The sequence below is a fragment of the Eptesicus fuscus genome, chromosome 10, assembly GCF_027574615.1.
Source record: "Eptesicus fuscus isolate TK198812 chromosome 10, DD_ASM_mEF_20220401, whole genome shotgun sequence".
Classification (NCBI taxonomy): domain Eukaryota; kingdom Metazoa; phylum Chordata; class Mammalia; order Chiroptera; family Vespertilionidae; genus Eptesicus; species Eptesicus fuscus.
In genome coordinates, this window is record NC_072482.1 from 33,537,948 (window position 1) to 33,555,285 (window position 17,338).

A 17,338-nucleotide genomic window follows, 5' to 3' on the forward strand; every position below is an offset into this window, starting at 1 on the left:
TATCTCTGATTATTGAGCTGTCATTCAGTAGAACATATAAACCGGATGCTTATATTCTGATATTTACAGACTTTAAAAGGTAATTTGATTTAATCTCCATTTCTGAGAAGTTTTAGATTAGAACATTCACATTGATTTTATTATCTTAGCATGCCTTCTTGTTTGTTTGCTTTAGTTATTCTGTTAACACTAACCTGTGTCATATTTTTATTTCAGAGAACAACCCAAGTTCTAAATTATTTAGGAACATCTTTTTGACCAACTAAGTGAAAGAAATCTGCCTGATCACTTAACCCAAAATTATTACTTTACTGACCAACGTACTTCCATTCCTTGTCACTTGGTATACATTGCCATAAACTACTAACGAATGTCTACATATAACCTACTTCCTAAGTGGATTGTATATTCCTTGGAGTCAAGAGCAGTGCTTTAGAGTTGAGGTTACTGTGGCTTTTTTGACAATAGTGTGAGGTCAAAATTTTAAAAGTAAGCCTCCAATCTATCAGGCTAGCAAAAGGTTTCATTTCTGTTACCAGGGTTCTCTCCTGGACATCCTCTAGGTCTTTTGGAGACTCTTACCCAACATTCTCTGAAGAACATTCCTGGCTTCAGTCTCCATGACACTAACTTCATGGGCCCTTCTGGTGCCCTGTTCCATAGGTTCTTTGCCAAGGTTGGGAAGGGACACATAGGCCATGCCTCTGGTTTTCAGTACCCAAGCCTTCCCGCCATTGTATTCACATCCCAAAGCAATTCTCCCCATTGAAGGTGTTATGTGCCAACTGCTCTGATCTCTGCCCCTCTCTTCATTGTGGGAAAAGCTCTCATTTCCCTCAGCACCTGTTGATTAAGCTCTTGGAACTTCAAAGCACTAGCTCCCATCCCCAACCTCCTCCTAGAAAGTCTAGCCTAGACTTCTCAAAGGAAAGCCAGGAAGAAAGGTGGATTGTCTTCTTCTAGCTCCTGGTCACTTTGCAGATGGAGGAAGGAAAAACACAAAATAGAAATACGTGAGGTGCTGTGCCAATTACAGTGATTTCTCTCCATTCCACTAGTACCAGTCACTTAGCATCATTCTGTGTGTCTTATTTATAATAAATGATCAGCAAATACTTATTAATTGGTAAGAATGTCATTAATAATTTCCTGTTTAAATTATTTATTTTCCATTGTAGAATGACATTTAGTTTTTTAGAGGATGGTAAAAAGCTTTTTAGGTATTCATCTTTATTTTCTTCAAATGTATGCAATTCATCACCCAACTTGTCTACATTTGGAATCTTGGAGTTTCTTGAGTTGAGTGCACAGATGTTAAAATCATGCAATGATTATTGCATAGTGAGACAATGGAAAACACCCAGGGATAAAACCAAGGTTTCTATATCACTGATTCCCTTTTAAAAGCATTGCATATTTTATAACACTCTGCATTTCCTGTGTAGATCATTTAAATCTGAGATTTGTGATCATATATTTTGTCAACCTACCTAATCAATAATAATATATTGTTAATTCTAAAATTGAAATGTACACATAAATTTCACAAAAAGATTTTACACTTGCAGTCCTGCATTTACTGTAATAACATGTAATAAAATATGCATTTCCATTCATTATTCATAATAGAACACTGTCACATATTTGATATGGATTAAAGCATTAGAACATCAGATACAAAAAATAAATATGCTGTTTATGGTTTCACTACCAGTATCCTGATTCCAAAGGCACATTTTATTGTGAGGACAACATCTTGACAGTGTGAGATAGCAGAGTAATGTAAGGAGAATACAAATTGAAAAAAGGGTATTAAGGTTGGATTTTAAGAGACAGCTCAGTGCAGCATTGCAAAAGGTTACAGAGCAAGTAGATTTTCAGGAAGTAGAGTAATGACCGTGGCTCCTTCTTCCCTCCCCATCCCCCTTCCTCCCTTTCTCCCTTTTTCCCTTTCTCCTTTCTTTTTTATAATGCCTGCTGCTAAATAAAAAAGGAGCACGCTGGGAAATGAGTCGGACAGGTTGGCAGGGACTTGGGTTGGACTTGTTCTTTCAGTGCAGAGGAAGGAAGGGAGTCCTATCTGTAAGCAGAGGAAGAAGCCTGTGAAGATTTGAAGATGTCAGAGAGTTCTGGGTTGGTAAACAGCATAGTCTTTCTTCTCTCATTTTATGCCCTTCTGTGATGTCCAAACCAGTAGTATAAACATGGCCTATTGCCAAAACCAGGAAGGAACTTTAACTACCTGTGAGAGGAAGGTACAAATGGCTGCAGGCCGCCAAGGCCTGGCGTAGGGAGGATGTGAATCCTGGTAGAGTTTGGAGTGATGGCTGTGTGAATGGCTTCGTGAATTGTGAGGTAAAACTCTTGGCAAAGAGCTGCCATGGGTACATCCCTCTGGGAGGAGAACACTGTCCCCAGTGCCCGTCATACATCGGAGCCACTCTGTGGGCTGGGTTTTTCTCACACTTTCAGAAGACTGGAAGAGAACACCCCTCTAAGATGTTTGTTCCATGCAGAAAGAGAGAATCTAGAGACCTCACCCTCATAACTCAAATCTGGAAACCTCATCTTACAAACTGTCCTGCTGTGGCCTAATGGAGAAGGACCTACTGCTGCCTGCTCACCTCTCTCAGCTCAGGAGACCCCGCAGGCTGAGCTGTACCTGCACTCAGGAAACCAGCACTGTGTTCACAAATCATCAAGAAAGAATTTTGAGTCTTTCAGGAGGACATAGTGGCTTGAGAAAAGAGAATTTGGCAGTAAATCATGTTTAGGAATTGAAAATTAATGGAAGTTATTTCAGGCATACCTCAGAGACGTTTGGGGTTCATTTCCAGACCTCCCTTAATGAAGCAAATATTGCAATGAGTTACATGAATTTTGGGGTTTCCCCAGTGTATATAAAAGTTATGTTTACACTATACTGTAGTCTAAGTGTGCAATGTCTAAAAAATGTGCATGCCTTAATTTAAAAATAATTTATTGCTAAGAAATGCTAACACTCATCTGAGCCTTCAGCAAGTCCATCTTGCTGGTGGAGGGTCTTCCTTTGATGTTGATGGCTGCTGATGATCAAGGTGGTGGTTGCCAAGGGTTGGGGGGCTATGACAATTTCTTTTTTTTAAAATATATTTTATTGATTTTTTACAGAGAGGAAGGGAGAGGGATAAAGAGTTAGAAACATCGATGAGAGAGAAACATCGATCAGCTGCCTCCTGCACACTCCCTACTGGGTATGTGCCCACAACCAAGGTACATGCCCTTGATCAGAATCAAACCCGGGACCCTTGAGTCCACAGGCAGATGCTCTATCCACTGAGCCAAACCAGTTAGGGCAACAATTTCTTGAAATAAGACCACAATGAATTTTGCCACATTTATTGACTCTCCCTTTCACAGATGAATTCTCTGTAGCATGTGATGTTGTTTCATAGCATTTTACCCACCATAGAACTTCTTTCAAAATTGGAGTCAATCCCCCAAACCTTGTGACTGCTTTATCAACTAAGCTTGTGTAATATTCTAAGTCCTTTGTTATTATTTCAACACTCTTCCCAGCATCTTCACCAGGAGTCGATTCTATCTCTAGAAACCACTTTCTCTGCTCATCCGTAAGAAGCAACTCTTCCAGGATTAATGAAGTGTAGCCACCTTCATTAATTATCCTAGCTGGATAACTTGCTGCAGCATCTACATCAGCACTTGCTGCTTCACCTTGCACTTTTATGTGTCAGAGATGCTTCTTTCCTTAAACCTCATGAACCAACCTCTGCTCTCTCAGCCGTCATAGAAGAGTTAGGGCTTTGCTCTGGATTAGGCTTTGGTTTAAGGAAATGTTGTGGCTGGTTTGATCTTCTATCTAGACCACCAAAAACTTTCTCCATATCAGCAATAAGGCTGCTATGCTTTCTTATCATTTCTGTGTTCACTGGAGCAGCACTTTTAATTTCCTTCAAGAACTTTCCTTTTGCATATACAACTTGGCTAACTGTTTGGCACACCAGGCCTAGCCTTCAGCCAGTTTTGTCTTTTGGCATGCCTTTTTTTTTCTAAGCTTAGTATTTTTTTAGCTTTTGATTTAAAGAGAGATGTGTGATTATTCCTTCACTTGAACACTTAGAGGCCATCATAGGGTTATTATTGGCCAAATTTCAATATTGTTGTGACTCAGAGTTTAGGGAGGTCTGAGGAGAGGGAGAGAGATGGGGGAATGGCCAGTAGATGGAACACACACAACATTTAACAATTAAGTTCACTGTTTGATATGGGCATGGTTGGTGGTACCCTAAAGCAATTGCAACAATAACATCAAAGGTCACTGATCACAGATCACGATAACAAAAATAAAAATGATGAAAAAGTCTGAAATATTGCAAAAATTACTAAAATGTGACACAGAGTGAGCAAATGCTGTTGAAAAAAATGGTGCTGATAGCCGGATGCAAGATGACCACAAACCGTCAATTTGTAAACAATGCAATATTGAGAAGCACAGTAAAACGAGGTATGCCTCTCGTGAGTGAGCAGGAGGCAAGTCCCTGCTCTACAGAAGTTTCATGGCATGAGTTCATCTGCAAAACTTTTGCTTTTCCATGGTCAGCTCTTGTTCATTAGCCATGACCAAAAATTGGCATTATCTGACAAATAACACTTTCCTGAGTCCAGAAAACCTTTTATTTTCATGTTAAATCCATATTTATTGTCATACTTTATGTGAACTCAATGTAAGGTCTGAAGAATGTGAATTTAAAATAATATATTCAGATAGAAAGGAAAAGCAAGCCTAGGACAAAAAGTAAAATGGGAATAATAAGATTATCTTCTTCATACAGTTATTATTTGTTTAAACATATGCAGATCCTCTTAAAATTAATTAGATGGCATAAGTGGTCAACTTTATTTTACACATAATAATGTCACATTTTGTTCAATTCTTATGGCACTTATTTGTTAGTGATATTTGATGAGATAGAGCTGCATTTTTTCTTTTTAATATGAAATGTTTCATACATACAAAGAGGACAAAGAAAAGAATAAAGCATACCTCATGCATCCATCATTCAGCTTAAGAGATAAAATATTTCTAGTACTTTTGAAGCCTAGGCTTGGAAAAATTTCATATCAGCATGAAAACAATATGTATTCTCCCTTGGGAGTACAATAAATATAGAACTCATCAAGTTTAACAAGTTTAGTCTCCTGGGAAGATATGTACATATCTAAATTTGTTGATTGTGTTGTTCAACTCTCCTCTATCATTATTTATTTTTTATATGCCTGGTCTTCCGATTACAGAGAGAGAAGTGAGTAAAATATCCTACAATGAAGATGGATTTCTCTGTCCTAGTGGTTTTATCTTTTTTTTTTTTTTTTTTACTTTGTATGTTATTATATGCACTCAAGTTTAGAATTGTCATGTACAACATGAAATTAATACTTTTTAAATAGTAGGTTAACATCTTTATAGTAAAGCTTTTGCCTTAAATAATGTATGTTTGGTATTTTTCTTTTAAAAAAAAATATTTTATTGATTTTTTACAGAGAGGAAGAGAGAGGGATAGAGAGTTAGAAACATCGATGAGAGAGAAACATCGATCAGCTGCCTCTTGCACACCCCCTACTGGGGATGTGCCCGCAACCAAGGTACATGCCCTTGACCGGAATCAAACCTGGGACCCTTGAGTCCGCAGGCCGACGCTCTATCCACTGAGCCAAACCGGTTTCGGCGGTATTTTTCTTGTTAATATTTCCCTGGGATATATTTTTTCAACCACTTATATCAAACATTCTGTGCCTATATAGTTTGGTTATAGCTCCTCTAAACCTTATTTAACTGATTTTTAAAAATCTAATGTGATATAGTATTTGTCTTTCTCTGACTGGCTTATTTTGCTTAGCATAATAATCTCCTGGTCCATTCATGCTATCTCAAATGGTAAAAGATCCTTCTTTATTACAGCTGCATAGTATTCCATAGTGTATACATACCACAGCTTTTTTATCCATTCATCTACTGCTGAGCACTTGCCAGAAAAAGACAAATACCATATGATCTCATTTATGTGGAATCTAATGAACAAAATAAACTGATGAGCAAAATAGGTCCAGAGACATGGAAGCAAGGAACAGACTGACAAATTTCAGAAGGAAGGGGCAGGGGGCCTGAAAGAGATTAACCGAAGAATTTATGTGCGTATATGCATAGTCCATGGATACAGACAATAGCGTGGTAAAGGCCTGGGGTGAGGTGGGAACCAGGTGGAGAGGGGCAATGGAGGGAAAATGGGTGACATCTGTAATACTTTCAACAATAAAAATAAATTTTGAAAAATCTAATGTGATGACTTCTGTGTTTCAATGATGCTGTAGTCACTGTGGTTCCTGATGTGCTGGATTGTGTCTGCCATCGCATACCATCGCTTCTAATTGTCCTGCTTTGTATATGTTTGTTTCAATTTCTTGTCTTCTTTGGAATGCTTTTCTTCTCATTCCATGTTTTTCCCTCTTCTAGTTTGGATATTGTATGCTCTATTTCAGATACTTTTGGTGGCTACATAACTAAATTTTTGTTTGCAGTCGCTTGTACAAAAGTTAAAACATGTTCTTGGTCACAGAGACCCAGTACATGTTGCTAGGGCAGCTGTTTGTGTCAGAGCTGTGTTACCTTTCTGAATGACTGCTCCTGTTTCATTGTTCTCCTTCGAGGATCTCCATACCTTCTTTCCAATTCAAACATAAATTAAAAAGTATTCTTTTAAATATTTCCCAGCATGTGTGGCAATATAATTTTTCAGGATATTGAGTCCTTGTTTGTAAATTTATTTTTTGTTTTTTCTTTTGTATTTTCTTAAGTGGATTTGATTAGGTGGTTCTCACAATAAATATTAATTCATGGACTCCCTCTACACTTAGCATTTATTTCTGTTTCTTTGGTTTGAGGTATTTTCTTACTCCTACTCCTTAATAATTATTTTCTTTAATACAAGTTTTAAGATTTTCAGTGTTATTTTGTATGGTTACTTTTTAAATAATAGATACCCACAGTTCTTTTTTACTGTGCTATGCTCTTTTTTAATGTAATGTATCCAATAACTTCAATAAATTGATCAAGTATTCTTGCATTTATCAAATAACATATCCCTATATCCTTCTATAAACTGAAATTAACTAGTCTTTAAGTTGAAAAGGTTTCAGATTCTAAAGTACTTTATGTGCTTTAATTATGGGAATTAACTAGGAAAAAAAAGTGTCAATGGGCGAAGCAGGAAAGGTATTTCAGAATTTTAAAAGTAACCAGTAAATTTCTGCTCAAAAGCTATTGATGTCAAAAGGAAAACATAATGAAACCCCAGTACTTCAAGTGCAGTGCTTGGACTAAACTTACTTGGTTCTGCTTCCAGGGAGTGCCCGTTCCCCACAGTTATGTTAGATGGGGAGGGTCAAGCTAACTTCCTGAGTGAAAAAGAGCATGTGTGTGCTCTGTGTCCTAGGGAATACTCACACCCAGCAAAGGAGCTCTGATACACAGATGCATTTGATTAGCCACTTCCCAGGAGCTTCTCTTTTGGGGTAATAGCCAATGACTGTTGGCTAGGCCTAGGATGACTCTCTCTGTTCTCATTTATAAAACTAAGGCATCCCTTCACTGCGGAGTCACTGGATATCCTAATGTTCTATACAGAACAGCTAATGGTTTCTACTTGTAACGATTTAAGATTGAGGGATTTGAACCAATGTGGAGGGGAGGGAACTTGAATCATATTAACTGTAGAGGTGGGGCATGTAAAAATCTGAATATTTACAAGGTGTGGTTTAGAACATTCAATGAGACTTGGGAGAACCGCTACGTTAAAATATAATGTGTAAGCTATCATTCTGTATATTTTATCAAATACTTGAAGCAAAATACACAGTTTCTAGGAAGAGGCGGGGAAGGAAGATACGTTGTAGAACACAGATTGCCTAGCAACATAGTTTAAAGGTTTTTCCCCTCAAGTATGGATCATACATACATAATGGATTATGGAATCAATTTACTGTGACACTTTTGAAAGATAGCAATCAGTATTAAATTTAGAATAAGATAGAGAACACCATATATAGTTATTAGGCTGAGCATTTTGCATAACTTTTGCTTCAGTTATATACACACAGGAGTGGAAGGTGTTGAGACGTAGTTGAAATACTTTGAAAGCCACCTGCCTAAAAGAGGCAGAGGCATGGAGCGGGTACATGCATACCACTGTTGGGAACAAACAGTGATTCTATAGAGTCTACTGACACCTGTGTGGTTCAGTGCAGGTAAAATTGGGACTAATAGAATACATGCTAATGCATTTCTTACCTTTGTAGCTAAGATTAGTGGGTAAGTTGCTTTCTATGTTTTGCTTTAGCTCAAATAGCTGTGAATCTATTCTGTTTGGGGTGATGGGGGGGGGGGGGATTGTCTTCCATCATTTATTTAGTTTGCTACCATTCTCTCTTTTGCCAGGAGATTGCATCAACAATTTGAAAGCTATAAGGAACAAGTGAGAAAAATAGGGGAAGAAGCACGGCGTTACCAGGGCGAGCACAAAGACGATGCTCCGACTTGTGGCATCTGTCACAAAACAAAGTTTGCTGATGGGTGCGGCCACCTCTGCTCCTACTGCCGCACCAAATTCTGTGCCCGCTGCGGAGGCCGCGTGTCTCTGCGATCGAACAACGTGAGTATTCTGTGGGTATGACCGAAATGTTGAATGTGGATACCAATCTGTACGCTTCCCAAGCAGAAATAAAGCCTGCGTGTTAGAGAGCAAACGTGTGCATAAATGTACACATGAATATGCCCCTCCCCATTTCGTTTTCTTGTTTTTCATAAGATTCACAGTAGTGTGGTAGTGATGAAAATAATTCATAAAAAGATAGTTTCTATATGTTGTATCTTTTTTAAAAAAATATATGTTTTTATTTATTTCAGAGAGGAAAGAGAGGGAGAGAGAATCATAGGTCAGCTGACTCCTGCTTGCCCCCTACTGGGGATCGAGCCCGCAACCCCAGGCACGTGCCCTTGACCGGAATCCAACCTGGGACCCTTTAGTCCGCAGGCCGGTGCTCTATCCACCAAGCCAAACCGGCCAGGGCGATATGTTGTATATTAATAAATTATTCCCAGTCAGAATCAACTGATTTATCTTTAAAAGTAAATTTATTTCCTGAAGAATGCAGTAAACGTAGATATAGTATCATGAGTTGTAAAACTTGAAAGTTATGGCCAGTTCTTGTAAAAAACAAAATAAAACAAAACGCTCCTTTAGTTTCTGCAACATTGGTTTCAGATTGAATGAAGGTAAAATGCAAAGTAAACTGTATGACATTAAATGTAATGTAATTTCATATCATGTTAAAGAAATATAGTGCTTATTTTATCTCATGGAAATTATTCAAATTTTTAAAGAGTATGTTAAAGCATTTTTAATGTGCTTTTTAAAAACTTATTTGTTCTCTATGATATATAGTCTCACTTGATGTAGTTTCCTTAGTTGCCTTACATAACAGCTACTCTTCCATTTTGCCAGTACTTTAAATATATTCAAAATTTTGAGGCAATAAGATGCTAATATTAATTATAATAAGTATTTAGTTTAGAACATGTTTTAATGTTGTACTTTATTATATTCCAAATATTAGTACAGTAGAATTATTTATAGGGATGTCTGTATGAGTTTTCTTTGATACAGACCTTCAATGTAATGTAGAAGTTAAGATTATCACAGACAATAGTGTGGTGAAGGCCTGGAAAGGGGGGGGGGGGTACAAGGGGTCAATAGGAGAAAAAGGGGGACATCATTAATACTTACAATAAAAAGATAAAATTTAAAGAAGATTATCATATACCTAAATAATTCCCATTGCTAGTTTAAAGAATTTCACATATTATCTAATCATGTATAGACTTTAACTTAGTACAAAGTTATATTTAAAAATAACAGGAGTGCTTTAGGCACTCTTGAATCTTCCTAATTTGGAAAATCAGTGTTAAAATTGCACTGAACATCCCAATCAGCAGTGTATTTTTGGGGAGTGTATTTGAGTAGTAGGTAGGGCATTCTAAAATATTTTCCAGTAGAATTAAGGCATTCAGTAAAATAGATATTATACTTTAACGTGAGCCTACTATTATCTTTGTGGCCTTGGACAGATAATTCAATTAAGATAGTTAAAATTAGGTCTTCATGAAATGCATATTTTTATGCTTTATTCTTATAGCCATGTAAGTTTTCTTTTTTACTTCTAAAAGTTGTATGCCACCTTAAAGACTTTCTAGAACAACCTTGGGTTAAGATATTGTCTGGCACATAAAAAGTGTGCAAGACCTATTTGTTAATTTTCCTTTATTTAGTATTCTTAAACATACTGTTTTGGAATGAATTCTCACAAACCAGACCTGGGAATGATATTTTAGGGGGCAAATCGGCTGAGTGTTAATGCTGGCTGAATGTGTTTAACCTTTCATTGTAAGTTTGAGGCAAACTAATATAAATATAGTTAATAATTGATATATTAAAATATTAGGGTTAAACTCATGTTTTGAAAAGGAAAGGTGTTTAAAGAAAATTGAGCTAGGAGAGACTACTTTGGAGTAGACACTCTCTCCTAATGTACTTCATCCATCTTTACTAAACCCAATCCAATTTTGGAAAAAATATCCAAAAGAACAAAATTAAAAAAAAAATAACACACACAACTTAAACTATTTAATTTTGAACATAAGACAAAAAATGTAAAACATTATTTTTTGTATGATAGTTAACTGTTGAAATGTGTATTACAAATAAATATTGCTTGTGGAATAATTTATGGTTAAAACAAAGTATTTTTTTACTTATTACAAACATTTCCCATTCTTAGATTTTTTTCAATTTGTAACTATAAATATTTTAATACAAATTTGATAAAATTATTCACACATTTTAATGTATCTTTTAATAATAGGTAGACTATGCTAGTGAATTAAGCTTTCTTTCTGAAGAATGTTTTAAATGTATATTTCATAATCCAATTTCTAAAAATTTTAGAAATTATAGTGCCCAACTTTTGTATCTAGCATATAGCAGGATCCATATACATGCATTTTCAATGAAAGATTGAACAATGACTATTTGGAGGGAAGAGTAAACATTTAATTTTCAATATACCTGTATTTTAATACTTAAGAGTGACATATAATTGTTTTTCTTAAAAATCTATTTATTAATATATGCTTTATTTTTGTTTTTCTCTTCCTCTCTTTCTTCTTTCTTTACTCTGCTTCCTTGGATGCTTTCCCAAAGGAGGACAAAGTGGTTAGAATCCATGATTTCTTTTCTATCATTTGTTATATAATGTTGTGAACTTTATTAAGTGAATGTTTCACCTAGTATTGTTAATCACTATATTTCACAAACAAATTATATGCTAGAAAGAGCTCATTCCCAGTTCTCATGGGGAAAATAATAAAATGAATATCTAGGAACATTACAGAGTTTATACTAATAGGTAAAGTTTGGGTAGTTTCCGTTCATGGGAATGGTGATATTTAATATAATTTAAACCATTATGAACTTATATGTCCTCTTAGCTCTCTGAGTTTTGATGATGTCAGGAGCAATAAAGTCTAAGGGACTTGACCTCTCTCAGCACTCAGTAGATGCAGAGGTAGGTCATTTGAAACTTTACTGTGAAGGAATGGAATGAACTGACTTAGTGAAGAGAATGGATGTAATTTAAATCAAGAGCTCCAAAAAGTGATTTTTCTATAGAACACAAGTAACAGAGTTGTCATATTAAACCACATTTTATACCATTTTCTTCTCCCTCCTGCATAGAAATCACACCTTAGGGGAATGAAAGGTCCCTTTGAACTCTTATCTGCTGTAGAAACCACAGAGGCTATGCTCAGGAAGATAGGATCCAAGTAGAACCTTCAGCCAGCCTGTCCTTTGAGTGTACACTATACACTTTCATTTGGTGTAAATTACAATTTCTCCATAGCTCATTGATTTCCCAATATGAGACTGAGACAGTGAGTATTTGGGGTTCAATATATCAACTCAGCTGCCTTTGTTCAACTGTTTCCAAGTTTAAATGATGTACTGCTGTGCATAAGTAGCAAGCATGACATTAAATTGAACATTAAGTGTGTTTTAAAATTTGATGCTAGTATATGTTCAGCAGTGTTTTTCTGTGAAAAAGAAATCAGACTGAAAATTATCTAGTTTGCTTTCACTAAATGTGTTTGTCTTTACCAGTAGTGGTACATGAGATCATTTGGGGGGCTTTTATTTTAATGTAAAATATACTGTATTAGAAAAAAATATAATTAGAATGTTATGTCTTTGGTGTCATGAATATTATTATTTTGGATGAGTCCACTTCAAAAACAGATAATGTTTAATTCCTTTAACTAGTAAAAGTTTAAGTAAATAATAATGCTGGTGTTATGTGCACTTGGTGTTAAGACCTCAGCTATTCTTGCAGGCCTGGCCCAACTCATTGTCCCTTTGACAACACTTCCCATAACGACAGGTTATTTGTGCTTATTATGGTTACTGACATTGCAATGAGAGTTTAAGTGGACTTTGTGGTTTTCGGGCTAAAAATAGGGAAGAACTACCTGTAAAATACCATCACTTTCAGGTATTTTCTTCTCTTGATTAGTATGCATATATCAACCATTTATTTTTAAGTAGTTTGTCATATGTCACATTTTTATTAAAAAGCTTTTAGCCTTTTGAGGTTGTTCAATGAATTATCTTTCTCATCCAAGAACACTGAAGCCAGCTCTTGTCTTACCTGTGTTAAAGAAAATAAGTGAATATTAAATTACTTGATTGGTGATTCTTATTTCTCTGAGCTCTTTCATTTCTGGTAGAGAAATTATAATTTACGTGTGTGTGTGTGTGTGTGTGTGTGTGTGTGTGTGTGTGTGTGTGTGTGTTGGTATGAGTAGAAAGGGAAGAGAATGGCACTTTTCTAAAGCAATCTCCTTCTTGATCAATATGAGATTAATGAATTCTACTTAGTTTTAAATTGCTGAATAATTGTGACTACAATACTAGTGTATATGATCTGATCTAAGCATAGCTAACATAATTCTTCCTTTTATTAACTCCAACAAAAAGTATTATTGATCACAAATTTTGCATCCTGGCAGTGTTTTATTTTAAAACCACCCTTAGCCTGAATCAAATCTAACAATATCTTGGAAGATTGTGTACTTGCATATAAATAAAGTGGCTCTCATAAAGAATCACCTTGCATTTGACATAGGTAATAGCTTATAATAGAGGATTATTTTATACAAGTGCACACTCTCATAGGTAAAATTATGATCATTTACTTCATTGAAAGTCCTCCCAGCTGGTTTAAATTGCTTTTGTCTTTTTTGCTCTCTATTTGGTGGCAGAATATTGAATTTAGATAACTCTTTTGATAACATTAGCACTTTAGCTGTTAGTAAACAAACTGAATTGTATCCTCCAAATTCAGTCCTTTACTGATTATGATTATCTCCAGTATTTTTTGGGGGGAAGGGGAGACAGGGGTAGGGTGATTGATTTGTGAATACAGCAACTAAAAATGAACTTGCTACATTTCTAAATAATCTTTATTTTCACAAAAAAGTGTCAGGCTTTATAAGGTAAGACTATTTTGTAATAAACATCAGCAATACTATGAAAAATGGAACCCTACCTAATTTTCTTATTCTTTCAAAATGTGAAAGATGCATATACCTACCTTTTAAACAAGTGTAAAAGATACATTTTTATATCAAGATAGTAACTAATAAGTTACGATTTTTTTTAAAACTGGCTCCTCATGGCTTTTAATTGCTGTTTGTTTTTAGAAATCATGTTAACTGATGCATTGATGAAGCAAGTATAGTTTTGTACAAAAAGTTCATAACAGACAAGGTGGGGTGAAATAAGATATTGGGGAGTTTGTAACTGGACTTTTTAAAAAAAATCATTAGGTGTTATTTATGGGATGATCAATTCTTAACAACATAATTTACCCTTACAGACTTTTCTCTTAAATACCAAATTTATGATTTTTTAAAATCTCTTGCTAGGGCTAGATAAAGAGAAGCAAGTCAGTAGAATAATAACCATTTTTTAAAAATGGTTTGAATGATTACATTAAATATTTATTCTTATTATGAAAAATCTTCTCAAAGTTACCCATATTTTGTCCATGGCATGATGAAGTATGTGATCATAGTTTTCAAACTTCATTATTTTGAGAAAAGCATCTGTAAAAGTTTGCCTGGACCCACTTTCATGTTCTCTTTTTATTTTTCTACATGATTTGACAATGATTTCTCTGCAAAAATGTTCTATTAAAGAGTCTTTCCAGAAATATAATATAGGCCTACGTAGGGAAGTTTATAACTATAGATAAAAATATCAATAAGTAAATGTTAGGGTGGATCAAGGGGAGAACTTTCTCTAAGTAATTTAATAGTTTAGCTTTCTCAAGGTGTCTCTTCTCATTTTGTTGTGCTTGTCAGAGAGAGTAGCAAAACGTCAAACTGTAAAAAACTTTTATGTTGAGTAATTCAGAAAGTTGTAAATTTTTTATTCCAAATCTGTTTTAGGAATTTGCTATATTGTTTTTCAAGGGCATGGGATTTTAATTTCTTACATGTAGCATTACTATTCTGGAAATGTTTGCTAATATTCCATAATCATTAGGAAGTTTATGGTTCTTGTTTTGCCCCCAACCTGAAATCACTGTTTAATACACTTTAAAAGATTTGTTTCTGGAAATTACAATTTGACAAGCCAGTGTTAAACACGGATGCATAGTAGCACTAAGGGAGTTGCGGCAGGGCGTAGAAACGTAGCCTCTTCTAGTATAAGGGAGCTTTCACAAAGCGAAAGGTAATACCATGGTGAAAAGCCCCTAGTTTTTGTGAACATCTCTTCTTTATATACCAAGGAGTAAGGTTGCAGGTCACATAATAGCTCTGTGGTTAACATTTTGAGGAACTGATGCAGTGTTTTCCCAACCAGCTGAACAGCAATGTTTGAGGGTTCCTATTTCTCCACATTCTTGTCAACACTTGTCTGCCCTCCCCACCCCCCCAATAATGATCCTGTTTCATGTGAAATAAAATGATATCTCATTGTGCTTTTCATAAGGCTGATTTTAAGCCAAAGTTTGATATTTCCAAGGATCCCCTGTGATTGTGTGGACTTAGGTACGTGAATAAAAATGTTTCTAAGTCAGCAATTTCTCAAGAATAGATTTTTCTTAAAGGACAAGCATCTTCAAAGTATTAGAAGTTCAGCTTCTTCCCTCTGGATTCTTTATTTTCCTTACATTAGAATTATGTAAGTACTTATGAATCTACATAAATCAATCAGAACAGGAGCTCTGTTAAATTTAAGATACCTTGGAATCTAATATCTGGCTAGACTAGCTATCCCTAGGGTACACACGAATTAAGAGATTTTTTTTTTATTATTGCCTATTGAAGAGACTATTTTATACACGCAGAGAGAAGTTGCAGGTTCATTTTGCCATTCAGGTGTAGGTCTGAAATTAACACAGAAACTCTAGCCCAGACTTTAAATGTATGTTCTTCTTTCAGTGTGCGTGGGACATTTTCTTGAGGGATGTGAGCTTTTATTAGCATGCAAACAAATAGACAGGCATAAAGACTAACAACCAGATTTTCTGATTTCTGCGGTCTAACTTTCAATATATCCTTGATGCCTGCCATCCAATAGATTTCATTATATATAGATTCCCTATTATTGCTGCCACTAGTGGGGGATAGATTATTAGTCATGAGCAAAGCCTATTTTCTCTGATAGTAGAATAGCCACTCCAACTCTACTTATGGTAGCTGTTTACATGGTATGACCTTTTCTATTCTTTTAATTTCATTCTATTTTTATCTTTGAATATAAAGTGTGTCCTATATAAACAGTACATATTTAGATATTTTAAAAAAATCCATCATGACAATATTTGCCTGTTGATTGAATTTTAATCCACTCCTATTTATTATTATTGATATGATTGTATTTATGTCTCCCATTTTATTTTTAGGGTTTTTTTTGTACCTGAGTTCCTATTTTGCTGCTTTCTTTTTTCACTAAATAAGTATTTTCTAGTCATATTTTAATTATTTCAGGGATTTTTTATAGTATTTTTGAGTACTTTTTCTTAGTGGCTCTAGGGTTTCCCTACACATCTTAATTAATTTATCAGAATCTACTTTATATTTCCACTACCTTAATTCCAGTGAAACATATAAATGTTAACTCTATAGAGCTTTATTCACCCTTTTCCCTTTTCTGTGCTATTATTGTTATTTGCTTTATGTCTATATATGTTACAAATCCAACAAGGCATTATTATGATTATTACTTTGTATAATTTTAAGTTTTTGAAAGAAAACAAGAAATAAGAGCAAGTATATATGTATAAGATCTGTTATATTAACATTCTTAGTTACAATTTTTTGTTTTTCTCATTTCTACTTGTGGATTCAAGTTACCATCTGTTATCACTTCCTTACTCCAATACAAATTGCTTTTTTTTTCTTTTTTTTCATCTGAATTCATACTACTGTCTAGTGTCACTTTCAGCCTTAAGGACTTCCTTTGGTATTTCTTTTTCCTTTTTTCAAGTTTTAGTCAGCTCTATTTATTTATTTTTTCCTATCCAGTGAATTTATTAGGGTAACACTGGTTAACAAAATCATATCAGGTGCACAATTCCACATCATCTGTATACTGTATTGTGTGTTCACCACCACAAGTCCTTTGGTATATCTCTTTAAGATGAGTCTTCTAGCAATGAATTCTATCAGCTTTTGTTTATCTAATTGTCATTATTTCATCTTCCTTTTTGGAAGATAGTTTTGCTGGATATAAGATTCTTATTGGAGAGGCTTTCCCCCTTCTTTTAGAACTTTAAATATATTATCCCATAGCCTCTGACTTCCAATGTTTTTTTAAGTCAACTATTAATCTTATTAAGATTCTCTTATATATGATGAGTTTATTTTCTCTTGCTGCTTTCAAGAATTTTTCTTTCCCTGTTGTTTTCAACATTTACTATGATGTGTATGTGTCTGGGTATGTATCTCAATATATTCCTATTACATTCCTTAAGTTTCTTGGATATATTATGTTTTCCATCAAATTTGGGAAGTTTTCGGCCCTTATTACTTAGATTTTTTTTTTTGGTCTGTTTCTTTCCTCATTATGGCAACTATTATTACACATGTTAGTAGCACACATTTCTCGTAGGCTCTGTTTATTTTCTTCATTATTTATCCTCTTTTCATCAGATTGCATAG

At 34.9% G+C, this 17,338-nt stretch overlaps 1 protein-coding gene across 5 annotated transcripts in view; it reads left to right on the forward strand.

Annotated features, from left to right (window-relative positions):
- RIMS1 (regulating synaptic membrane exocytosis 1) overlaps window positions 1-17,338 on the forward strand; it is a 409,384-nt gene that overhangs the window by 184,882 nt on the left and 207,164 nt on the right. For all 5 annotated transcript variants that reach the window (XM_054721883.1, XM_054721881.1, XM_054721885.1 and 2 more), the window contains 2 exons: window positions 8,492-8,705; window positions 11,313-11,324. In XM_054721883.1, coding sequence (XP_054577858.1) covers window positions 8,492-8,705; window positions 11,313-11,324 — 226 coding nt within the window. The remainder of the gene's footprint in view (window positions 1-8,491; window positions 8,706-11,312; window positions 11,325-17,338) is intronic.